General features: G+C 49.2%; 1 protein-coding gene across 1 annotated transcript; it reads right to left on the bottom strand.

The window, feature by feature from the left end:
* Window positions 1–333: 333 nt before the first annotated feature.
* Window positions 334–24266, bottom strand: Msx (homeobox protein Msx). The gene is made up of 3 exons (XM_078193149.1): window positions 22393–24266; window positions 7136–7332; window positions 334–2295 (listed from the first exon to the last, which is right to left on the bottom strand). Exons 1-3 carry the CDS (start codon window positions 23423–23425, stop codon window positions 2050–2052), a joined length of 1476 nt encoding a protein of 491 aa, XP_078049275.1. The 5' UTR covers window positions 23426–24266; the 3' UTR covers window positions 334–2049.
* Window positions 24267–25969: the final 1703 nt, after the last annotated feature.

Raw genomic sequence — 25969 nt, 5'->3', positions numbered from 1 at the left:
TTTCTAGAAATTCGATAGTGTAGTAGAACCTCGATTATCCGGTTCCCCAAAATAATATTTATCTAGTATGCAAAATTTATGGGAACCCAAAGAAGAAATCTGGCACTGTAATTCAGTAATTGTTCTATTTTATAAAGAATTCTATCGCTCTACCTAGCTCGGATAATCGAGGTTCTACCATGTTACTAAAAAGCTCTCTCACACTCGCGTGATCTTGGTTTCGAACAGCCTCAAACCAGGTGGCGACTGTCGTATTCCCGCGATCGAGGATCCGAAGGTGATATCGTGGGTGCACGGCCGAAAAACGGTAACACGTCTGCGTAAATACTGAAATCACTTTTATTTCGCTATGGTATACTTCCATGGATAAATTATATCATGTTACATTTATACAGGGCGCTTAGGTACATCCGGGGGCAGGCTCGCGGCTCGTGCTCCCGGTGGTCAAGGGCCAGAATTCGCCTCGATCGATCGATCGCACGCCAACGGGGTACAGAATTTACATTTCGCTCGATGCCTGCCGGCAATCTCACTCTCGCGTATGTACACACGATTCCACGACTCTCTCTCCTATTGTCGCCCGGCTCTCTCTCTCTCTCTCCGCGACCATACTCGCGATCAAGACTCGTACTGCTGTTTCGAGACACCGTCGGATCTCCTTGAAAAAAAAGAATCCTTCCCGGCCGATTTCCAATTTTCGAAGCAATTTGGCGACAGCGTTCCCGGCGCGAAGGAACGATCGAACTCTTTCGCGAGTCTGCGATCGAATCGAGGGGGTTGAGGGGGGCGGGGGGGTGGCAGGGGGTCGGCGGGGTAGGGGGTAGGGCGGTCTCTGTCCCCGGCCCGGAGCTGTTCCAGAGAAATCATCGGTTATTCAGCGGATATTTCTTTCGAGCCGGCCAATTATCTCACCCATAAATTTCCCCGAAGATAAACGAGCCGAACGCGGAGCGGGTCAATTGAAATGCCGAGTCGCGGCCGTAGCCGGGATCGATCGTCGATCTTTCTCTCCTCCCCGGTCTCTCTATCCTCTCGGTCCTCCACGGCCTCCAAGCTTCTCCTCTCTAATCTATTTTTCTCGGTTTTCTCGCACGGAAATCGCGGACCAGCTGTACACACGCGTATATATACATAGGTACACGGCTCGCCGCGGTTACACGACTATTTACAATATGTACATCGGTGCTGCAGTCCCCTCGTGAGATCAACGCCTTCGAAAATGCTTTCTAAATGCTCTCTCTCTCTCACACTCTCTCTCTTTCTCTCTTTCTCTTTTTCTTTCTCCCTCTCGCTCGCGATACGTGATACGCGACCCACGGAACTCTCTTTCCGCGTGATCGACGAGTTTGGACACCGAGCGACGAACGTGTTTCGAGACGAAACGCGAACGAAGAGGGATCTTCTTCCGCTCGTTCCTCATCCAGCTATCACCGCGACGGCAAACGCGGCCGTCGTCGCTCTATTATTTCAAAGTCAAAGTCTCTCGGTTCCGTTCACTGTCCGAGGGTCAGAGTCCACGTATTTACCTCGTTCGATTGGACTTCGAGCACGGAAACCGAGCCTCTCCGAATCCCCTCTTCGATTCTCCGACGCGAGATCCGGCGTCTCGGCTTTTCCGAAATCCGCTTCGTTATCGCGATACCCGGATCGACGATCTTAGATTATGCTAGAGGTATCACAGGTTTCACTCGTGTCACAGTCCAAAGTCCTCTGAAACTTATTTCACTTCCCGTTCGAGACATTCCCGAAGCATCGGAATCCACGGAGCCATCCCTGCTCGATCACTTTCGGATACTTCCGAGATTACAGCTCGATCACTTCGCCTTCCGAGTTTACAGTCTCTCGTCGTATTTTTTTTTTTTTATTCCAAGGAATCGACTTCGGCGCACTTTCCCGTGAAAAATCGCTGATGTCCAAAGGATCGCCGAGTCGGGCCTGGATCGTCCGGAACCCCCCGAGGCCGAGATCCATCGCGGTCCATCGGAAGTCGGAGAGGCAGAGCGGCTAGGGTGCGAGCGACTTGGGCCCGCGCGGCTCCGCTCTGCCTTATTAAGGCCTGTGTCCAGGGGGCCCCATGAACATGGCTGCCGCGGCCGCGACATGGGTGTGCCTAGCCATGGCCGCCGCGATGAAGGGAGGCACTCCTGGGGTTCCAGGGGGCCCCACTCCGGAGAACATCAGGCCCGAGCCGAAACTCGGGTGCAACAGCGGCCGCGCCGACAGCCTCAGCTTCTCGATTTCGGCTTCCTGTAGCCGCTTCGCCTTCGCCCGTCTGTTCTGGAACCAGATCTTCACCTGGAACAAGGAAAGTTCACGGTGAGCCGGCGGACAAGCTCACAGACCATTCGAAACAACATTCTGTATTATATTAACATTAGCTCTTAGTTCTATATTGTAAAAAATGAGGTTTTATCTGCATATATAAATAAATTGAGTTAAGTTAAGTTAAATTATTAGGTCGTTCGGAAAGTCATTTCGTTTTTTTCTTGGTGGAAATGAAACACGATAGATTACTAAACAAAATTTATTGTAAAGAATCAAACAAAATTTTTAGCAAACAAGACTTACTACATCAGTTGTCCAATTATATAATGATTATGCAGCTTAAGCGTGAAGTTGGCTGTGAAAAAATTAAGTCTTTTCTTGGGAAAAACGAAATTACTTTCCGAACAACCCAATAAATTAAATTACGGAACAGCGAATCGTCGGAGTATCGATTACGCGAACAAATTAATATGCGGCGTCCTCGACAGTTGGTTCGGACCCAAAGATGGCCTTTTCGATTAAGGGTTCCGATCGAAGTTCCCTTGCGTAAACACGGCGTAGCGATTGCGTAAAACATTGGCAGAACACTGGTAGCGGCGATACGAGGACTATAAAATTTACAGCATAGGCAGAGAGGCACGGATCTCGGGAGCACATAAATACCAGAACGAAATCTCTCGGTCTCATCGTATCGAGAGATTTATTCACCTAATTACGCCGATGGAAATCGCTCGGAAGAAAATGCCAGGGAGTCGGCCAGCGGTCTCCCGATACGTAATTAAATAATTACGGCATCGATCGGCCCGAGCTGCCGATCTAACGAGGGAGACGAGCGGAAAAGTCGGCGGTTACGGCGCGGCATGAGCGACCGTTTAGCGCGTAATTAGCCGCTTCAAATTGGTGAAAGCAGCGATCTAACAGCGTCCGAGGAATTCGCCGTCGACGGCTGGAAACGCCGCGCCGCGCGGCGAGCTGCGGAAAAATATGGCGGCCGGTATCCTCCTTTGTCGCTGGAACCCCGCGGATCTCCGATCCGATCGCCGCGATCGCGTACGCGTCGCCGTAGATTTCGATCGGAGTTTCCCTTTGAGAATCGTGCCCCGGAAAATTTCCCACTCGAACACGGGAGCGATGCACGGTTAACGAGTCCGAGAGTCAGCGAATTAAACGCCGGCTCCGAGCACCGTTGGTGCCGGTGCTAATTAGATCGGTTGTTTCGTTTGATGCGCCCGTTTCACGGCGATTATTTTTATTAACATTCGAGGAAATAACCAAGTCGTAAAGCTTTTACGCGTGGCGCAATGATCACGAATATCACCACCCTCCAGTTGGTAGGGTCCTGCGACAGTGTCGATCAACGATCAGCGGAGTGAGATCTGAACCTAAAACTTAGCCCGTGAGTACTTTAAAGATCGACTAAAATATCTAGGGAGTTTAAAATCGGTGTGTTTATCGGTTCTAGCTTAAAGAATTTTGGGAAGGAGAATTTGCCAACTGAAAGATAAAACGAATGTTTCGATTATTACAGCTTTGAGAACTTCGCATCGATAGCAATTTAGGCAGAACATTATCAAACAAATTTTCCCCGTACTCTATGAAAACCGTATAAAAATGTTCGTAAAGTTTAAAATATGTACATATGTACAAATTTTGCGAAATCCCTCCGAGCGTTCCGATTTCGTGAAATCAGCGTTAACCCTTTGCACTCGAATGGCGACTCTGAGACACCACTAAAATGATTCTATTGCGTTCGATAATAATTTTTATAATAATAAAGTTGAGATTTAAAAAAATTGTTGAGTAGTGGAATTGTTGCTATAAATCGCAAGAATCAATTTCGTAGGCGTTAAGGTGCACTTTATTGTACAGAATAGAAATACTATGAGCCAGGAGAATTATTTCATATTTTTAGATAAAATGGCTTCGTGTGCAAAGGGTTAATAGCAGCAGTTCGTATTAATGATAATCGGCGGATCATTGTTTCTCTGGATCGTCTGCGACTCCCTTTGACCCCGTCGATCACCAAAGCGTTACTATCGAAGGAGCGCTCGGCTCTGGGGTGCCCGTTGCTATCGTGGATGTGGTTTTTTCTCGACAGTAATGCGCGCAGGCTCCGAGAATTATGCATTAGGCGGTCTGTGGCACGCGTAACGAGTTCAAGGAGCCGTAATCTGATCGCTAAAATCGGTATAATGATGCAGTGGCAAGGCTAAACTGAAAACGCAGATGCGAAAAACGATATAAAAGCCGCGGTCTCCTTAATAAATCAGACGCACGTCTGCCCGACACGTACAACACATGTATGCATGGCAACAAGGCCGGAGGATACTACTCGTCGCGTAGAAAGTTAGAAATCTCGCGTCGCGTGACAATGCGCAATCAAATCCTTACCCGGCCTCACCCACCGGGAAGACGTATTGCGATATTCTGCCAGGTTTTTCCTCTAACCGGCCACACGACTTTTCCGCATTTCCACCGAGGAAAACCCGTTGCCACTTGCAATTTTCCAGCGGACAGAATGGCGGCGGGACACGCTGCCTTTTTGACGTGGTTTCTCCTTCCTTTCCATGTTTGTTTTGGGCTTCAACTCTGCTCGATAGTCACTCATTTTTTAATAAAAATGGTTTCGACGTTGTTACAGTTCTCATTCTGTATTCTAACATTGTTTAAGATACTGTGTTTAGGGATCGAAAACAAATTTCAGGCGCTCAACAAGATCGTCTTAATTTCAATTGTATGTCCAAAAATTAATAAACTCTGATAACAAAAACTAGTCTCACAGCGCGAGTTCTGCGTCCCGTAAAAACAGTTTGGTTCGAAAAGTTGATCGACGGATTTGATCTCTGCTGCGAGTATCGATTGCAGGACACGTTTGTGTGTCATTGTCTCGGGGGTAGTAAAATGGGATTTTTCGAGGATGCGGGGATCGATGCGGAGACCCCGGCCCGAAGGCATTTCCACGAACGGCGCAATTGCATTCGAACGGCGTGAATATCGCAGCCTAAATCGCGGACATATCTCTTCGTCGCAGGTGAATAATGAAGGGTGGGGGTGCGGAGGTTCGGGGACCGGCGTGTGTTTCGGAAAGGCTGGCGAGGACAGAAGGCGAGGAGATGGCGGGACGATCGTAGCTTATCTAAGCAAATGAATACGACGAAGCTTCATTTCGTCTGATGCATTGTAATGAATGCGCAAAGTGTATCTGAACACGCTAACCGCACGATAATAGCCGCATCGCGACGGTCCTTTTGGCTATTACACGTGTCAGGGGACAACGTATGCCCAGCCTCGTTCAGAACCAACTCTGTGCTAATGGCGACCCGCGTGGGTGTAACTTGCCACCGAAATTTTCGTTCGTGCCATCGGTTTCTTAGTACTAGGACTTATACCAGGACATCGGACAAGACAAAATAATTGGCCCCTGATTTCTCGTTTTACGATATCTAACACTGTAGTACTATTTCTCTGTGAAATTTTTAAATGAGCGACTTTATTCGAACATATAATAGAAGCTGTATGAAGCTAGAAGTTCAATCTTGCCACTGATATAAAATACTATACATACATTAGTCGCATTTAGAGCTCGGTAGTTCTAGCGTTAAACGCATCGTTGCAATTCCTTGGTCACAAACGTTACCTACAAAATTCAATGCATTCTCATGTGCTCTAACTTGCAATACAACATTATCAGTGTATTAAATTATTCTGTGTGAATTGAAATCCGTAATTATTGCGCGGCGCTTTTTGAGCTAACGTAGTCTCTATTTTCTTGAAGATAAATAATAATCTATGACATCGAATTCAAGCTTTAGAGAATACGCTTTCATACACTCAAAAATAGTAAAGTTAATGTTTTCCAAGTGACGAGAATAAGAACAAGCGATGCACCGATTCAAGTAGATTCGGATACCGGTGGTCAGACACGCAGTTAAATTTGATAAATTGCGATTTGGGTTTTTATTCGCGAGTTTACTGCATTCGAACATGCTAGTGGATTCGGAAGAAACTCGTCAAAAGTAGCTTTATACATCGCGACGCGAGTCGATGAGCACGGAACCTGGCAACACGCGACACACTTGGCCAAATAATGCGCAACTGGCGGCGTCGGGTTGGTTCTTTGGACAAACGTGCGCCGATCGTCCCGGCTGATACAAACATTAAGTATAATATCGTTTCATTACGTTCAATTTAATTAACGTCAATCATGTTAATTGCCAGCCGGTCTGCGGACGCGTGTGTAATTACCTGGTTGGTTGTGATGTATCTGATGCGAGTCGCCAACGAGAATTCGCTCGTCCCCGGCCGGCAATTATGAAAAGCGGACGAGACGGAGGGAAGAAACTGGGCACGATTATCCGCTGTCAAAAAGGCAGCGCGATAATGGTAATTTGCTTGAAAGAACAAACATTCGCCGAACGAGTGCCGTTTATGTGCCACGGTCCGCCGACCGGCTTGGAAAATTAGGCTTTAATTACAATGCCGGTGTAATGAGTCTTCGGCTGGATATCGTCGATTAAGAAGCCACGGTGATTCTTAATACGATCCGCTTTTAAAAACCGATCATCCTTTCCTCGCGAAATGAAACTGTTTGGTGGAGCCTTTGCTGGATCGTTCCACAATGTAATTGCGGAGTATTCCACGGATAAAACCACTCCTCTCGTATAAAGCAATTTTTTATCGCATTTCTTATTAATTAAAGAATATATCTAACAAATTGAAAGCCGATACGTCGAGGAACGATCAATGGAGAAACGAATCTGGATTTAAACCGCATAAACGATTAGCAAACGATCTATGAAACGATTACCCTAATGGAGAATCGGGTCCGGTGATTGGCCAGAGCTTAATGGCCGCTTTCGTGTAGTCTCACCTGCGTTTCCGTTAGGTGGAGGGAGGACGAGAACTCTGCTCTTTCGGCGATGGTCAGGTACTGCTTTTCGCGGAACTTTTTCTCGAGGGAGAGCAGCTGTTGCGTGGTGAACGGCGTCCTCGGCTTTCGATTCGGCTTGTGCTTCCTCAGGGTGCACCTGACCGGACCTGGTCCTGGACCCGGCAGCCTCAAGTCGCCTGAAATCAAACCGAAAAACCGCGGATCAGTCGCAAAACACGATCACGCAGAGCCATTTAGAAAGCAGACGGTCTCCTCGGAAATTAGAAACCGACCCCGAGTTCTTTTCAACTCTTCTCCGGCGAACCTGTAGCCCGAACAAGCTGAATTAACCATAGTCCCGCCATTCGGAATAATTCGCAACAATTATGAAATCCGTTCTTTCGAAAAAGTAAAACGGCAAATAAATACAGGAGACGGTATCGTGTTTAATGTCCGATTCCACCGCAGGAAATAATCTCCTTCCAGTTCTTTGTCGATTTTCGATTTTCGTTCGAATGCGATGAATTTTTGTCCGCGTTGTTGCCGTTTACCACGGCGCGTCAAAGACGCCTATCTAGAATCGTTTCCACGCGGTCGGTCTGCGATCAGCGACACATTCGTAGCGGATCAATTTATGAAGGAATTTTGTTCGAGTGCCTAGGAAGGTTCCCATTTCCACGCGGCAGTGAGGTAATAATCATTTGCATAAGATTAACGGCGTTTCGCCGAGGAATGCCCAGAAGTGGCGTATAAACGGGCGGAAACGGCGCGTTCGGTTAATCGTGGAAACACCATAATAAAATAAGACGGCGTGCGCTCGCCGGCGAGGCCGGCGCGGCGGTCGTCAATTTCGTCGGCATGGATCGGCGACAATGTACCCGATCGAAAAGCCGTCGTTAACACGATCGATCGGTGTGTAAGCCGAATAATTAACGCCATTGATCGCGCTCGCTAAGGTGGATTAAGATATCGGGCCGACGAGTGTTTTCCTCCGGGGCCATAACTCGCATAATTATTGCTCAACCATGGTCGGTCTGATAAATCGTTCAATGTCGCTGCAGCTGCGCGCTTACGGGAAGAGAACCAGAGAGAAAGATAGAGATAGAGAGAGAGAGAGAGGGGGAGACTTCCAATTACATGTTTTTCTTTCCTGGTAATATCGCTCGCGATAAAAGTATTTACAGATGTTTATACTCGCTTATTTAACGTCTATTTATAAGCGATTGAAAGCTGACGATTCCATCGCGTTCCCCGATCGATGCCTCGCTTGAAAATAAGCGGGGTCGATTTGAAAAAGGGATCCCCGTGTCGTTATCGTTAATTACATCGAAAGCGGCAGATAGAAATATGAACCGCCCGCCGAATATCCGATAGCCGGCGAGCACCCAGTTCGCAATATTAATCATGTTTGCGCAGATTTGTTCGAATGGTGCAAAATTATCGGCTCGTTATTTCCGTGCACGCATTGCATAATAATTATCTGCGGCACCGCGATAACGTCCGGCCGCCGGCCGTTAATTAACGCGATGCGGACGGATCGATCGAAAACGCGTTTTCATCCCTCTCGATTTTCGTCGGACTTTTACTGCCGCCACGCCACGCCGGCCGTTCGCCTCCAAATTAATTTCCTCCGTCGAATTTACGAGCCGACGAGACCGAATCCCGCTCTGTACGCTCGACGGATCGTCTCGATTATTCCTGGCCAAAATTAGGTGCTCGGCGCTCCGCGATCAACTTGGAATTCGACCACGCTGTTCGCAATCGGCGTCAGACGACAGTAGAGAAAATGGCTTTCCTGGTTTTTCATTTGCAAAGGCAAATGTTCATATTGTACGGACACCTGTCACAAGTAAATTATTCGTTCCAAGGCGTTTCATACACAATAGTACCGCTGTACAAATCGGCAAAGATTTCATCCAACACCGTAAACACAGTAATTCTGTTCTATTATGCGAAAATTCGCGTGCTCTATTGTCTGCAATGATAATTTTAGCTCTGTTCATATCGAAGATTTCTTTTGTTCCAAGGCTACTTTTTGCAAAACATTTTTAACACTGAATCTATCAATACCAAGTATTTTACTCCCTTTCACAATTTTCACTTAAAAATTCTTGGATTCATAAAAGTTCTGTGATGACAATTGATTGAATACATTTCTGAATTCAAGTATATTAAAATGCCAAGACAGTCTAAATTAATTCAAGTCATCACTAAAAGCATTACTTACTGTTTGTGATTGGTAAGTTTAGTGTTCATGTCTTAACTATCTGCAATGAATTGGTCATCGACCACGGTATACCAAAGAATTTTTATTTGCAAATAAGCAAATATGATAGCCAAAGTGCTATCGGATTTTCTGGATGCCGGCCCAGCCTATCCTAGTAACATCTTGCCTGTAGGAACATTTAGCAACATCAGAATTTTGTGAAAAAATATCGGAGAACGTTTCGAAATCGAATCGTTTCAAACTTCGACGTACGATTTCGAGGACTGGAATCGCGCACTTTCGCCGCGATGGAGCACAACAGTCCAGCGCGAAAACTCAGCCCGGTTTCGTGTTCACGATCGATAAATTGCTCGATCGTCGATCGCACACGCGTTTCTCCGCAATCAGCGCTGTTCGATCCTTAATTTATACGGTTGGCCCATGTGTCGACGGAACGGTGCCGAACGAGTGGCCTGCATCGGTGAAATTGAATCGTAAAAAATAAACTGTCCCCGTTTACGTGATCGTTTCATCTCCTCCGAGATGATTACGGTCTTGTCGATGCTCGATGATTGACTCGTATTCCAGCAATTAGCCGAGTTTCGTTCCGTTGCCAGACGGGCCTTTTTCACGACGGACCTCTCGTCGAAATTACGTCTCTCGCAATCGCATTCCGAATATTAATAGCACTCTTCGATTCGATTCCGAACGATAGAGTTCCTCGACTCGATTCGACGAGGCTAACAGTCTTTCGGTGCTCGATATTGATACGTATAATATTTATGCGTAGTATTCTGTCGAGAATTAATTTCCTATCCTTGTATCATCGACGCATTATCTCCGATTTACTATGTCACCGAACTTCGGCGTTAAATGCGTCAGTCATAGCTCTTAGACGCCACCCGATCCTCTTAGAGCAATTTAACAGAACACAATACAGTCGATTTAACACCTTAAATCGTATCTTCAGTGATGTAAATAATTTCAAAGAGTCGTTTAATTTTTCGATTTCATTTGCATGTGTTAGACATAATATCGCTATGTATTTCGCGTTATAAAGTGCAAGTACCATCACATTCAGTTTTAAGAATCTTCTTGTAACAAGGGCTAACACTCGTAAACCAATAAATAACAATAATAATAATAATAATAATAATAATAATAATAATAATAATAATAAGAAGAAGAAGAAGAAGAAGAAGAAGAAGTAGAAGAAGAATTGAGAATTACTGGAGACGGGCTCAGAAAACATTAATCACGCAATAAAATTAAACTGGGCAAAGGGGTCTAGATGCAATAAGAATTCTGGGGCAGAAGAAGCGAGCGCCAGAGATCGAGAAATGTTTATCGAGATGGTCTCAGATGGATCGAGGTTCGCGAGGCCGTTTTCGGCGTCCCATTCGCGGTAATTACGTGTTCCGTGGACGAGACGGACGAAAATTCGCGGGACGATGTCCGCGTCAGTGTTCCGCGGAACGGAACGAGGGAAAAAGGCGGGCATCAATCGGTTAATGATCGTGAATCGGATTGGCACGGAATCGGTAGAGTTCCCGGCGTGGAAGCGGGAACGAGCAGCGGGCCCTCTGCAAAAACGGCAGCACGAGGCCCCGCCAAGTCGAAATGATGACGATTTCGCGGCAACCGCGGGGCAACGGCAAATTCCGCGCGCTAATTAACGATCGGGCAACGACAAAAAAGGGAAGGGGGCTGAAGCGGGGCTGGGGCGGCATGGCGCGGCGCGGCGCGGTGCATTGTCGAGCGGATCTGTCGCGACATCGGCGTATTACGTCCTCCATTCTGGTGGCGTGCTGCGCTCGATGCGTTGTCTTGTGTTCCCCGTTTCGCCGGTATCGAGCGACCGGCCGGCCGTCCGCGGCCGGTTCGCCAGTCCGCTCACATAACCGATCAATATGTTCCTCTTAGACGCTAATTAATTTCTGCTAATTAAACGCTCGCCGGGATCGCCCAGGGGAAATATATCTCCTGCGCCGCGAGTCCCCGCGTAGCCGCGCGTGGACAAAGCACCTGCGCGTCCTCTTGCGCCATTGTGCATCCGAATCGATGCGACTTCTCCTCCATTTCTCTCTCTCTCTCTCTCTCGCTCTCTACCCTTCTCTCTATCTATCTATCTCTTCTCTCCCGCACGTTTCCCAGACATGTTTTTCTATGGTCAGTGAGTTGGGAGGAAATCATTAAAAGAAAGCAATTTCATTCGGTGGCAAATGTAAGGAAATTTTATTTACTCCGAGTTTACAGTCCATAGAGGATCCAACGAGGGTTACAATTGCTCTGTGGAGCAGTGTCCTCGCTCCGTTGGAGACGTGGAACACAAGCCCCTGTGCCCGTTAAACGACCACCATATTTTTCTACAGTCCATGAAGTAGAAGAAAATAATTAAATGACTTCCTTCATTCTTATTCTATTGCAGTACTCGTGGCTTCAACGTTCTACGTCGGAATCGGTTTCGAACTTGGTGGCGAATTGCTCCGAGCCGTGAACCGGTAGCAAACATTTGACTATTGTTGCGATTCTACATTTCAGGAGATAAAGGAAAATCGTTAGTTCCGTCGGTATATTTCCACCTTCGTAGTTGCAACGAAGCAGAGGCCTGGCGCGGGCGCAAATTGCTCCGCGGAACGGCGTTCCGGCTGCGGCAGTGCCAAGAGCTAGCAAGCCACGCCCACTCGCAGCAAAGAGATCAAAGTACTTAGACGGAAGGTCTTTGGCCCTTTAAAATGACGTTCTCCTACCCTAAGCAATCTAGTCATTGGTCACGCCGATAATCGATTAATGTAACACGATTCGGAGAGAATGCGAGCAGCCGTCGTTTACAAGTGTTGCAAATAGAAATAAACAGGGTCGGGCAGACGCATCGGATAACAGGTTGCCGCGTCCATCGGACCTCGTCAAACATGCAAATTCGCTCCTTCACTTAGTCCGCATTGATACTGTTAATTGCCTTTTATTAAATCCTGTCGCGCCGATAGATGGGTCGAGTTTTTCATCGCCGATTACCAAGAGAAATTCGACCGGCATGCAAAAAGTGTCTCGAGATAAGAGAAGGGCGGCGCGGCGCGAGTCGCGTTTCTCCGTGGTACAAAGTCGCTGAAGTAGGATCGTTTCGAGGCCAGTTCCCCTTAAAATCGCGAGGAAAGTATATCGCGGAAACTCGTTAAACGTCGAATGGAGCGTACGAGCGGCCTGATATCGGCGTGGCGAATCGGATCGCGTCGGCAGGATAAATCGTAATCGCCGGTAATTAATTGTAGAAAGCGCGGAAGCACCGGATTGCCGGCCGACCGGGTGAGAGAGAGAGGGTGGAGGGGTGGCTGGTTGGTTTACAAGTTAATCAACGTTGAAAATATTTAATGAAGACGTTCCGGAGCACGTCGGTGTCGTAAAGCGGCCGCGCTTCGCGCGAGATACGCCGATCGAGCGAGTCAATCAACGAGCGGAGCCCGGGCTTCCATCGGCCATGATGTCCGCTCGCAAGCTCGAAGCCGACGCGTACAGTGCGTGCGCGCTGGCACGCATATCGCTCATAAATCATGCGAACATTTAATTAGCAGGAATTAATTGGCGTTCAGAAGAAACACTGTGAGCCGGGGCCGGTTATTAGCGAGATACGCGGCTGTCCGCGATACGCGAATTGTCCCGGCGATATCGAGCTCGTCGCTGAAGTCGGCAGCCGAAGACGAAACCCGTTCCGTCGCGTCGGCTATTTTGCTCACGGATCAATTTATGCAATCCAAGGACCGGCTTCCACCGCGGCGAACTCATTTATTCGCCAACTTTCAGCTACCGGACGAAATTTCCACTTACCGTCCGACTTACTATCTGTTCAATTGCGAAACTAATGCGGCAATTTCGTCGTTGAAGCGGACAAAATTCACGTTTCTAAGCATTCCGCGTACCAGACATCATCGGACTGAGGATTCTCGCTTTTATGACGAAACCGACCGGGTAAAATATAATCAACACGTCGGAACGATTAACGGATACTGTTTCTTGTCGCAGAACATCTTTCATTTGGCATGAAGATTCATTTCGAATCATATTTTCGAAGCTACATTCATTTTACAGATGCTTGCTTTATTACATGAAATTGAACAGTCATTAGTATTAATTACTTGACGGAATCTCGGTAGTCAGTTAAAGCTACCAAATCACCGGGTTCGTAAATTGCTCCGGAACATTTCTGACATAAAGATCCGCAGCGTAGTAATTGAATCCGTTCGAACGCTTCTTTGGCAATTATTGTTAATTACATATTTGATGGCACGTCTTTTAAATATTAGTATGATCGCAGATCGTTAAACAGTTACCAGCTCGGATCGTTCGCCGGAAGCAGATCATTTACACTGCGTACACTCTAATTAAATCATTAGTTTGTATTATATTCTATAATTTAAAGAGAAATATAGCTCGTTTAATAAGTAGCAGATAAATAAATATATATATAATTAGGTAAGTAAATAACTAAATAATTACATAATTAACTAAATAAGAAAATAAAAGTTACATAACGCAACCGAAATGGCACGCTCAAGATGCCTGCGAGAGTGAACGTATTCGAGCACCGTGCATTGATCGTACGTACGAATGGTTTGTGACAAATTGCTGATTGGTAATAATCGCTTTTCCCCGACTCAGATACGCGTTATCACCGAGGAAACCGCGTAGAATTCGGTCGGTGCCGGTCAGAATCGGCGCGGCGATTTTCCGCGGTGGTAACTCACAGCCGACTGTTAATTAACGATCGAGCCGCGGCGATTTTATGGCCGTTCGATTTCACTCGATCTTACAACGGCACCGACTAATTGCTCTCCGCTATCTGCGGGCCACTGTGCCCGTAAAAACGCGGCCGCGATTCCGGTTGCTTGTCTTATCAGCGCCGCCATTTCTTTTTCGCCGCTGCTTTAATAACAGTTTTTGCACTTTCCGGGGACGAGCGGTTTTTCCAGGCGTCGCGCCGCGTCGAGTAGTCGGCTCGGCCGGCGAATCTTCGGACTTTCACTTCGTTGAAGTTACGGGCTCGTTCGTCGGGCTAACGGTATCATTGACATCGGTTGTTATCGGAGTCTGCGCGGATCTGGTTTTCGACGATCGACGAACGCAAAACGAACCGCAGCTTCGATAAATTAACTCCGGAGCTACTCCGAATCTTTAAACTCGCTATTACCGCGATCGCGAGCATGCGTTCGTGGGAAATTACTCGATCGATTGGTTAATGAGACGGGATTGAGAGCATCTCGGATTCGTGCAGGCTTGGAAGAGGGAGGATCTCGGGCGCGCGTCCTCGCAGATCACGGGCCGCGCGCCACCGATCAATATGTTCTTCTCGGTCGCTAATTAATTTCTGTTAATTACCGTGCGCGCACAACTGCACGATTATTGCTGCGCCCGTCCTAACGAGCCCGGCCCGTATTAGACCCGGCTTCGGGTACGATCGCATTGTTCGGCCTCTTTTGTCGAATATTCTGGTGCATCGCGTCGAGCCGCGCCGAGACGCGCCGTTTCACCGAGAGAGCCGGGCCCCGCGCGATCCTCTCGGCGACGACTCCCAGAAACGCACGCTAATTAACGCATTAATAATTATCTCGATGTACGAGTGGGGGCCTTGTGTCATCGTGCGCGTCGGTATAATTGGCGCGAAAAATCGAGCCGAATTGGTATCGAGCCCGAAGCAAACAGCGACGACGCGACGGTCGCGTGAGCATTATTTTTTGGTGGCCAGCACACTAATTGATCCGGCGCTTAATTGGGTGAAAAGGAATGCCGAAGAATTTCGGACGACTTCGGTATCGAGATCGCATTATCTTCGCGATATTATTTCCATCGTGTTTTTCTGGTCGGTCTTCGTGCGGTTTTTGTGGGGCTCGGAAAGAACTCGTGTATTATTTGTAAGTATACCCCGCTATTAAAAGAAGTCTGACGTTGTATTGCACAATATCGTACACTTTCGAAAGCATCGGGAACCTTGCCGATGAACGCGGTTCAACGCAATTCGGCGAAAACTTTCAGTTAAAAAACCAACCGACCGGGGAATCAAACGAAATTAAAATTTCCTGACGTTGATCGTTTTCAATTGAATTTTAGTAATCATTAGGTGCCGCCTTACAGTATTCGTAAACCCGTCAATCGTCGATCAATGTATACTTTAGAATTATATAAAATTAAGACGCTATTCCTCCTGACTAGTCACTTCTGGTATCATAAGAAGAATTTCTAGTCTTTTCAACGACTACTCAACAAAACTGAATTTTTGGATCAGAAATCTGTCCTTTCTAACAGCGGAGTAGGGTGCACTTGGACCCTGAATTTAGATATTTCTAATTGAACCCCATCTTTCTGGTAGCTAATTTAATTCGTCATCTGCTTCATTAGGGTTCGTGTAAAATTTAACGTGTCTAGAAAGAATAGGTTCAAAATTATACTGAAAAATTGCTAAATAAAATTATAAGTGATCTTAAAGTAGCTCAGTCATAGTTTTCTTACAAAGATCCGCCGTTTGTTTGTTAAAAACGAAGTCTACGATCACTAAACTTTGTATATTCTATTTTATATTGTGCAATGCAAAATTTTGTAGTTCTGTTACATTTCTTTTCATTTTATGAAAACTTTGTTTTCTATTCAAAGATTTATATCGTGTACTAATGAGATTTCTTTCCTGTAATGAATAAATAAATTCCGGTCATTTAATTGGCGGGGCGATTTCCGTTGTCACTTAAATATGAAGAATTCATGGGCCATTCGAGGGTTGTTTATCGATCGGAATCGATAAGGAGGAGGAGAAACGGACTCGTTCCACGGCAATTAACGCGTCGAGGGGCGGTTTTCCTCGGCAGTGGTTCTTCCGGAAAAACGGCGGGGCTGGGAGAAGCGAAGCGAGGCGCGGCGTGCGCCATAGGCGTCGCCGCGCCGCGCCGCGCCGGTTGCCGCGGCGAAACACACCCTGGTCGGCGATAATTACGGCCGCGGAGGGATGATGAATCGTTCGAAATATTTTGTGGAACATCATTGGACGCGGGACGGGCGTCGTTAATTCATTGCTGGTCGCGCGGTCGCCGCCAGATAAATGCGTGCCGGCCGACGGTGGCGTTCGAGCGTTATAAATGACGTCCGTATTCATAATTTTCGAAAGCCACCGCCCAACGTCAGGCCCCTGAACTATCTATCGGCTGGACGTGCCTCCCCACCACCTTCGATAAGTCCCGCGGAGGGGCTAATGGACTTTTTTCCTCTAATTTTCTAATTTTTAACGGTCCCTTAATTATCCGTGTTGCTTCGTGCTTTTGTGCTCGCTTTCTCTGCGTTGACACTTTTTCGCCGACAGCTGATGAGCGAAAAACCCTCGACATACCCGCGAAACAGTTGCGGATACTATAACTTGAATTTTACCGGTGTCGTTTGCCCGACAGCGCGGCTAATTTCGCTTGATCGTTTCGCCTCGAAGTAAACAGAGAAACTTTACTCGATGGAGAATAAGAGGAGGAATTGTTAATTCAAGAATTATTAATTAATCGACTAAAGATCATCGAGTGATTTTTAGTAGCTCGTGGTAGCATCTTGATCCGCTCCACGATTGAAACGACCCCACCACGGTGAACGTTTGGCGGACACGTGTTGGGCTATTGCCAGCGACGGTGTTCGATTTCAAGAATGTATATTTTGTGCTAAACAGACCGCGAAGGATGACAATTTGGAGCGTGCGAATCATAAATTACCACAGTATGAGTAATTTACTCATTGAATCACGATTACGGATTCCTAAATGAAATGCAGAGCGGTTACAAATGGGAACGCGATCCATGAAAGTTCAGCTCGTTGACGCAAAAGGAATATAATGGACGTCCGGGAAAGTTCAATGCTCACGCAACAATGAGTTAACGAGTGTCCATTTGGAAATTGAATTATTTAACAGGCCCATTAGAAAGTCTAGCGCGTCACGCCGAAAAAACAATCGGCGAATTAACATTGCCTGCGGAAGATGAAATGCGACGTTGAAAATGCTCCAATCCAATTAGCCGAGCCCATTTTTCTTCTTCGAGTTAATAAATCCTTTATGCCCTGGCGGTCGGCGGCATGCAAATGTCAACAATCGCGGACTGGCCGGCCCGCCGTTGCGACAAATTATTCGTCGATATACCGAATCGAAAAATTTCTGTCGATTTCGTCGAGCAAGCTCTAAGGTTGTAGCCATGGCAAACGGTTTCGCCCGCAATTAGATCAAGTGTAAATTGTTAATGTCAACGGAATCGGGTGTCCTGGAGTGGAAAGCGGTCCGAGGTTGGACGGCAATGGCGTCGGCGTCGAGGGGCCCGTGTTTCGTTACGGTGTAATAAAGACGTTATTATTATTATTACCATCATCGTCGGCGATATTGCCTCCGAAAAACTCGTTCGCCTCGCCTAATCAGCGAGCAATCGGGGTGGCTCGGGAAGAAACATGGTTCGGGAATGACTGCGCTAAGATAATTCCGGTCGGGAGGAGACGCAGGTAATTGGTCTCGCGCTCCGCGGACGAAAAAGAGGTGGTCGGTGCGGCGGCGAGGGGGCCCGCGAGGGGGACGAGAGACGAAAGGTGCTCGGTCCCTCTCTACGGGTGCAGGGGCGGGGAGTTGGAGAGGCGAGCGGTTTGTCGTTATCATCCGCAAAAACGACCGGTGGATGACGTTGGCCAGGAAGCTGGGTGTGCCAGGGCGAACCTAACAAGGGCAGTTTTTACCCCGGCTTGAATGCATTATGGATGCCCCGAGTTATGTATGACTCTATCATGCTCCGGCTCGTGTATTACCAAGCCTCCCGCTGCTCCACCCCCTTCGTTTAGGCGATCCGATTAGAGTTTAGGCGATCCGTTTAGGCAGCGACGGCACGGCTACGTTCTCTCCTTCCACGAGTTTTCTACAAGGCGAGAGAGACCGCTCCCGTAATGGGCCTAGAGATTTCATTCTCGGAAACGCCGTGAGTTTCTCGTTACTGCAATTTCGCCCGGTGTCGGTGTCTCCGTCACCATGTTCTTCGAATCGGGGCACGAGAAGAACTGCTCGATTTTCGGTCGGAGTAATTACAGTATCTGCTGAGGATTTATTGCAATTTATAGTAAATTCTCTTTTACTGTCCATCAGATTGGAAACGAAAGTGGACAGTTTGGGAAAAGGAGATACGATTATTCGAACCTTGCAACTCCTTTTTATAGCCGCCAATTATCAATAACTATAAAAATCAGTCGCGAGTATCATATCTCCTCTTCTCAAATTGTCCATTTTTATTTAGAACCTAAGGGATAATTGGGGAAGATTTATTGTACAATAAATATATATTTATATTCATATTTGCAATGAAGCAGCAAAATATTAAATATTTTAGGATGGGGTTAGCATGCTTTTAGAACTCGGACTTACCGCTGCTGAATTTTCCAACAGCAAAGGGCTATCAACCGACGATTCTCGGCGGTTAGAAGGAAGAGTTTCCAGTCTTCGGACAGCGGAAATTTATTCGTGGAGAAAATAATTATTGTTGAACATCTATCTCGGCGATCTGCGATCTTGATACAGTTTGTTCATGGTAACGAGACGCTGATACGATCGACCACTTTGCAATGATAATGTCCGGGGAAAATCGTATTCGCGTGGACCATGGAACCACGGAGAAACGGACAATTTAGAATCTACGGACGAGCCGAACAGTGAATGAATAAGAAAATCACGGGCGTAGTGAAATGGGTGTAGGCAATCAAGAAATTCCAGGTAGTTCAAAGGAAACTGTTTTCATCAGATTACGGGATTTATAGGATGGCTCCGGGGTAACAGAATGCCGGGGAAGCGAAAACCGATTCCAGGATCTGAACATTGGGGGGACACCGGTGTGTACCGGTCTCGGATCCCGAAAATGCTCAGGTGCGCGGAATTGAATCGTTGCCCTAAAGGAAAACTCGTAGCCGCGGAGGACGCGGGTAAAAATTTTAATTGGACCCGGTGGTACACGTGTCGCGCGCGAGCGAGAGGAGCAACGAGGGCCCGGGGAGAGACGGAGAGAGACGAAAGTCACGAGTCGAGGAAAGGTATCTGTTAAGAGGCCGATACAAACCGGCCGCCGTTAAGGTAAAATCGTCAATTAAGTCTAACAGGCGTGGATGTTAGGACCGAGGCACGAGGCGGAGCGTATCGCAGCGTTCTCCGCGGCCAGATCGATCCGCGAATCGATCTCGGTAGCGTGGCCAGCTTTAATTGACCGATTATTTCGCGCTGTTGACGCATTATGCTCGGCCCTCGGCCCTCGACCATCGACCATCGGCCCACGGCCGGAGGACCTAACAAGTCCCCAGCGAATGCAGTATGACAGTGCGGTCAGTCGATGAACCGAGTGGAATCGACAGACTTTTCCAGTAGTTTTGCTCAGCCAACTATAGCGATCGCGTATCGTCGAGGATTCCTAGGTGCGTTTGTGCTCGCCGAATCGTGCCGATGCACGCGATACTCGTTCCGCCGCGGCGTTTTATTCGTCGCGTCGCGATTCGGCGCTAATTAGCTCGCGTTCTTCCGTCCTTCTCGCGTCCAGTTTCGTTTATTATGTGTTTACTTTGTTCTCTTTACTTTTCCCGGGCGACGATAAAATTTAAATAATTATTAGTACACTTAATCGTCGACGGAGAATTTATGGGATTCGTATAGAGGCTGGCCACGGTAAAGATTTTGATGAATGGGCCGTAAAACGTCTTCCGGAACGTCGTAAAGAAAGATAATGACTCGGCCGGATCACCGGGGGAAAAGAAGTGTGTTCGTTACAGTCTTCTTCGGTAAATACGCCGCCGCGAGACGGATAATTGCTTGTTCGCGAGCCGCCGCAATTATTGAGACACTTACACCATTATTATTATCACCCGGGAATTTCCATAATTGTGCGGAGTGCGATTTAGAAGGCTAGCCCGCGTTTACTGCAAACACGGTTTAGTACTATCAGCGCGAAGACGGTAATTACTTCGTGCATCGGTGAATGAAGGTTCTGCGAAGCAATCAACGCGGACGAGTACTTAAAACCGGACATCAGAATTATCGACGCGCATTCTAGAAACCGGAAATGCTCCAAACATCTCGAGTAGCGAAAACTTACATCGACGACGAAATATTGCACGCGATACATTCGGTAAAGGTCCAGAAAAGTCGACACGAGAACCAAGTTTACGGAAAATCAATTCCAATCCTCCGGTTCGATAAAATTCGATGTGGTCGATCTATGATTCGATTTCGAGCTGGATAATTTCCGCAGCCGGATTCTTTTTTCTTGGAGGATCGTTAGAAGTAATCGATGGATTATAGGATCCTGGAAAGATGTAGGATAATCTTGCGACATCGTTCGTCCGTGATTCGACGTCGGTCCCGCCCGATCGACGCTTGTTTTCCCCCGCGATCGATGGAAGAGAGTTCCGCTGCGACGGAGTGGTCCGTCTAACGGGTGATAAAAATCGGCTGTTCAGCGTTCTCCGTGAATCGCAGGGTCGCGTGTCCCGATAGCCTAGTTGCAGATCGGCGGATCGACGGATCGGCAACCGAGTGGCCCGCGGAAATCGCCGATCTCTCGGGTTGACGTTTGTGGAACGGAATCGACAAAGATCGGCAATCCGGCGATCGGAGGGTGCGAGGAGATACGGTCGGCGCGAAACTTGGAACGCGTGCTAGTCGAGTTTCTGTGGCGGAAAAAAAATTATGACAGCGCTCATGCGAAGATAAACGTGACATTTTCGCGGTTTAATTGGAACCTTTCCCTCCAACGCTTCGCGGATAATGAGCACCGAACAGCAAGCTTCATTCCCCCGTACCAGTTTAAACGAAATGCTAGATGTGCATCCGTCGTTTGTGCTTAAACAGCGCAGGAAGTGTCCAAAGCGACCGAGGCACTGCGAACGGATCAGCGCGGTGCTAATTGAAATGAAACGGAGCGTCCAGTCGAACCGAAAGCGGCCATTATTTCAATTTGTTCGTCTCACCGACGGGTATAAAATCTATTTATCGGCTGTAAAGGTGCGATACGAAACTCGCGCGTTCAATTTTCGTGTCGTTCGTGCGCCCGGATGATCCCCCATACGGCCGATTTTATAGATCAACGGTAGCTCATACAGCGAACTGACTCCGAGATTACAAGAATCATTAAAACGGAGTCTCCGGGAGCGGCCGAGCGCCTTCGTTATCCGAGCAGATAAACCGGCGACGAGTTTCCGAGCGACGGTGCGCGCCTTCTGCCGCGGCAGGAAGGATTTTCCGTGGTAACAACATCCAACTGGCAGCGTTCAATTACGGTGCTGCTGCGGGTCGAACGGGGAGCCACAGTGGCGAATACTTTAGCACGTAATTCCGATAATAACCGGGTTCTCGCGTGACCGGCAACACTAATATCGAGCGTTATGGAGCTGCGTGTCTCGAATGCCGTGCGAGCTGCGCCGGCAGCCTCCTAATCATCAACATTGTAACCTGGTCGCTGGGAAAATCCTCGCCGATAGGTGAAAACGTTCCGCGGACCCGTAAATTGGCTTGATAAACCTCTCGGCCGAGGCTCGGCTGCCGTTTCTTCGAAAATATTGTTTCCTCGACGAGATAGTCGGGGAAGTTTTCCGGGGATCGTCGTACGGATTTCTATATCATCGTTGGCATCGGTTTCCTCGGGAATAGCGGTAACAGCAACGCTGAAAGAGATCTTCATGCTGCCGGTGGCAAGAGCGACGCTCAGCTGCGGCGATCGATTTGAAATTGCGCGAGTAATTAGGGCCACAAGTCGACCGCGGCACGCGGCTCTCGATTGCGTTCTCGCAGCTTGCGATCGATATCAACGCGTTGCCGTTCGGAGTCGCGGAACTACGATTTCTGTCGCGCGACGTTGGGAAATGGTCCTTGGAAATGGTCTATATTAATCTTTTTGCGTCGTGGTTGGAAACAGCTAGGCGCAAGATTCTCGGACAATAGTGGGCCAATTTTAAGATATTCCAGGGCATCCAAAACCTAGGTGCTAGGTGCAGACGGGATCGTGCGAGGGGGCCTTAAAAAATGGTAGATGCTTACCGTTTGGACTGGTGGGTCCTCCGTGCGGCGTGTAGAGGTGTCCGTGAGGGTTGTGCGGGTGCGGGGGTGGGGGCAGCCACGCGAACCCCGCGAGGGAATGCGGAAATCCTGCGGGATTCCATCCGGGGGCGCCGGGTGCGCCGGCGAGGTAAGGCGGACCCTGCGAGGGCCTCTGGACACCCGGATGAATCGGCTGGGGCACTACCGGGCTGGACTTCTCCTCCTTCTCCTGGCTGGCCTCGATGTCCCTCTCCAGCTCGCAGTCCGAGTCCATCACGTTTAGGTCCTCGGACTGACCGATGCTTCGGATCTCTTGGTCCTCGAGATCCAGGTGGTCTCCGGTCCTGTCGCCCTCGAGGGACCGATTCGCCTCGGAGTCGCTTCTATCGTCGAGGATCTCGCGTCGGCTGGCCGGCGAAACCGATCTGGGGTTCGTGATCCTGTCCATTCTCTCATCGTCCTCCTGACTCCCGCGCTGGATCATAGATTCGGCAATCCTGCTGGCCGGCGAGCCAGAGGACGACAGTCGTCTGTCGTCCCTGTCACGCTGCGCCTCTGGATCTATTCTAATCGGCGAGGAGGATTTGTCGTGGCTGGTCGTCCGCGAGAAATCCTTCACCGTGAGCATCTCCTGCCGGCCTGCCGACGGGTGATCCTGTTGTTCCAGTCTGCTCGGATGATGATGGTGATGGTTGCCGAAGGTCAGTCCGTGAGGACTCAGCCTGGCGAGTAGCTCCCGGCTTTGCAGCCTTTGCTGTTCGATCAACAGCTCCCGGTACCTGGTCTCCATGTCCATGCTCTTCTCCGACTCCAAACGGTCATCGGGCTCTCGTCTGGCGAACGCGCCCACGCTCCCGCCGGTCACCGCTGTCTTCTTCATGTCGCTCAGCAGGGAGTCCACGCTGAAGCTGATCTTGCCGCTGCGCGGCTTCAGATTCGACGACGCCGACGTCGGGGTCGCCATGTCCACGTCCTCGCACAACCGATCGCTGCCGGTTCCTTGGCCCGTCACCACCCCCTCGCTGCTGCTCATGATATTCCTTCTCGCACGTCGAGCTTGCTGCTGCTGGCTGCTTCCAGGCTACCAATTATTTCGCCGGTGTGACGTTCGAACGCATCGCAGATCGCACTTGGTCCTACCGCGGCGTCACTTTCTCGCGTGACAAGACTGAGTCGGGCCACCAACCGTGCATCGTTTTACTGTCCAAACGGTCCGCGAACTACCATCAACGCGACAACCAACTGGGGCCTGTCATCGCACCGACTGCTCTCCGATCGGTCGCGATATCATCGGGAATGCTCGCGGACTGCCATCGCGGGGCCCGTTATTCTCGGAACCCGGCGCATCGCCGCGGACCGACCGACCCGGCACCAGCGGATCGCCCCATTAAACTTCCAGCGTCTTGTTCAAGAAATCGACATGACGGTCCGGCTCTCTCGTCCCTCAACCGATCGTCATCGCTTCGATCCCGAAAGTTCCGCGACGAAGCCGAGGGCGAGCGATCCTATCTCCGCGGGTTTCGGAGATCGACAATGCTTGTGAACACTATGGGTAGACTGGGGCACTGTCACCGCGTCGAGTCATCTCCACTGATGAAGCGTATCGGGCATCGTGGCCCGAAGATAAGTCCGTCAGGTCGAATCAAACCTAACGACAGTTCTGTCTCGGGTTTCGTGGCACGCCGGAGACGGAGAGGCTGCGGCTGACGATGCTGGTGGAAGGGAAGAAGCTTCTATCGCTTGGATAACGTCCCCTGCGCGAGTCAGTCGCCAAGGCTCGCGTAGCCCACGGACCCCCGGCACTGTCACAAGCGCGTCACAACCGTCGGATACGCGGGGGGGTTCGGTGTAATCTGCGTAATCTGCCGCGTGGTGGCCACTGCTGCCGCGGAAACGACACTGATTACCGAGCTCGGCTGCGGAGAGGCCTGCCGACGCAGGAGGCGAGAGAGGCGCGAGGCGAGAGGCGAGCGGCGAGCGGCGAGCGGCGAGAGAGGCAAGAGAGGCGAGGCGAGAGGCGCGGCGAGGCGAGGCGAGTCGAGGCGTTCTCTCTCTCGGCGCGGCGGTCGGCGTCGCGGTGCCCGCCGCCGCTGGGCGCGCGCCGCCCCCGCGGCACCCGTGGAACCGGTACCGTGTCGCCTCCTCGGCCAATGCGGGCCACTCCAGTCACACCACGACCCTAACCCGGACCTCTCGAAAGTAGGCGTGCCGCGGCTTCTTCGGACCAGCCAATTGGAACCCGTCGAATCTCTTCTTCTTCCAACTTGTAGCCTCGAATAGTGCAGCGACCCCCTCCGCTGCCAGATGGCGCTGACAGCTCCTGCCCGAAGGCGCTTTTCAGGTGTTCGCAACGCGCTCGCGCGGACGGCGTGGGGATGACACGGCCACGGGGTGGGAGAAGGTCGGCCGCAAGGGCTGAAGCGGAACGACGAGGCGGCAGGGGGATGATGAGGCAACTGCTCGGGGAACGTGACGACTCCTAATTGTCTAATTCCCGGGCACGATGCGCGAATTGATTGGCAATCCTCGTTCCGCGACTGTGTTCGTGGGCGACGCGCGGACGCGCGAACGCGCGGGCGCGCATACGATCCCTCCGTTTCCCTGCCTCTCCGCATCCCTTCATCCCGTTCGGTAAACCTGATGGGATAATGACGTTGTCGGAATGCCGACGTTGTGTTGTAGCAGCCAGCTTTTCCCTGGAAAAAGTTCTCGTGCGCCCGGGAAGGGATGGCTTTTCGCTCGTGGCTGGGACTGAGCGTATTGAAGGGTAAATGATTGATGGAGATTGAAAATTTGATTGACAGGTTTTTGATGTACTTGATGTGGATTTTAAAATGGCTGGGTTGTTCGGCGGGGTGGTGACGCGGTGGAATCGGAGTTGTTTGTTTCGTCGGAACCAGTCGAATCCAAATTACGCTTAGTCTCTTTGTAACTCGATAAGCAATTCAAAACAGTCCGCAGGGACAGCGGGATTAGAGTCCCCTGTAATGAAGTTAATTGTGACTGGTAACCGACGAGACCTGGTTGAAGACAAACCCCCCGCCAGACCTGTCGGTTCAAAGACTTTTCACGATGTTGTTATATACCAGCCGAATAGTATTTTAGGATTAATGTAATCCGATTGGTAGGTGGCTGGTGATACTTCCGAGTGACAACTAAAGCTTGGTCTTGTGGGAGGGTCTGGTAGAGGAACAGACTTTCCTCGTCACAGACTCGGGAGTGAAGCCGATTAACCAAAATCTTGTTACAACTACACGACGGGACGCTGCTGGGCGTCTTCGCCAAGGATCCAAGGGACAACAATCTTCTGTAGAGTATAATGAAACTTTTTTTGTAACTCCGCGTTGTCTTGGCAGGAAAATTATTTGTAGAAATAATGACTCGTAGGAATCTTTTGGATGGTCATTGCGTGTTGAAACATGGGAACCTCGTTTTTTGTCCTAGAGTTATCGGTCTGAAAGGATTCCCAATGTATCCCCAAGTTCTCACATTAGAATAATTTGTCGGCACTCTGCTTCCGAAACCCGTTGCAACCTGAGAGAGAAAAATCATTTAGAGGTTTCAAGCTCCGAGCCAC

The sequence above is a fragment of the Augochlora pura genome, chromosome 10, assembly GCF_028453695.1.
Source record: "Augochlora pura isolate Apur16 chromosome 10, APUR_v2.2.1, whole genome shotgun sequence".
Taxonomy (NCBI): Eukaryota; Metazoa; Arthropoda; class Insecta; order Hymenoptera; family Halictidae; genus Augochlora; species Augochlora pura.
This window is presented reverse-complemented; position numbering and strand designations above follow the sequence as displayed.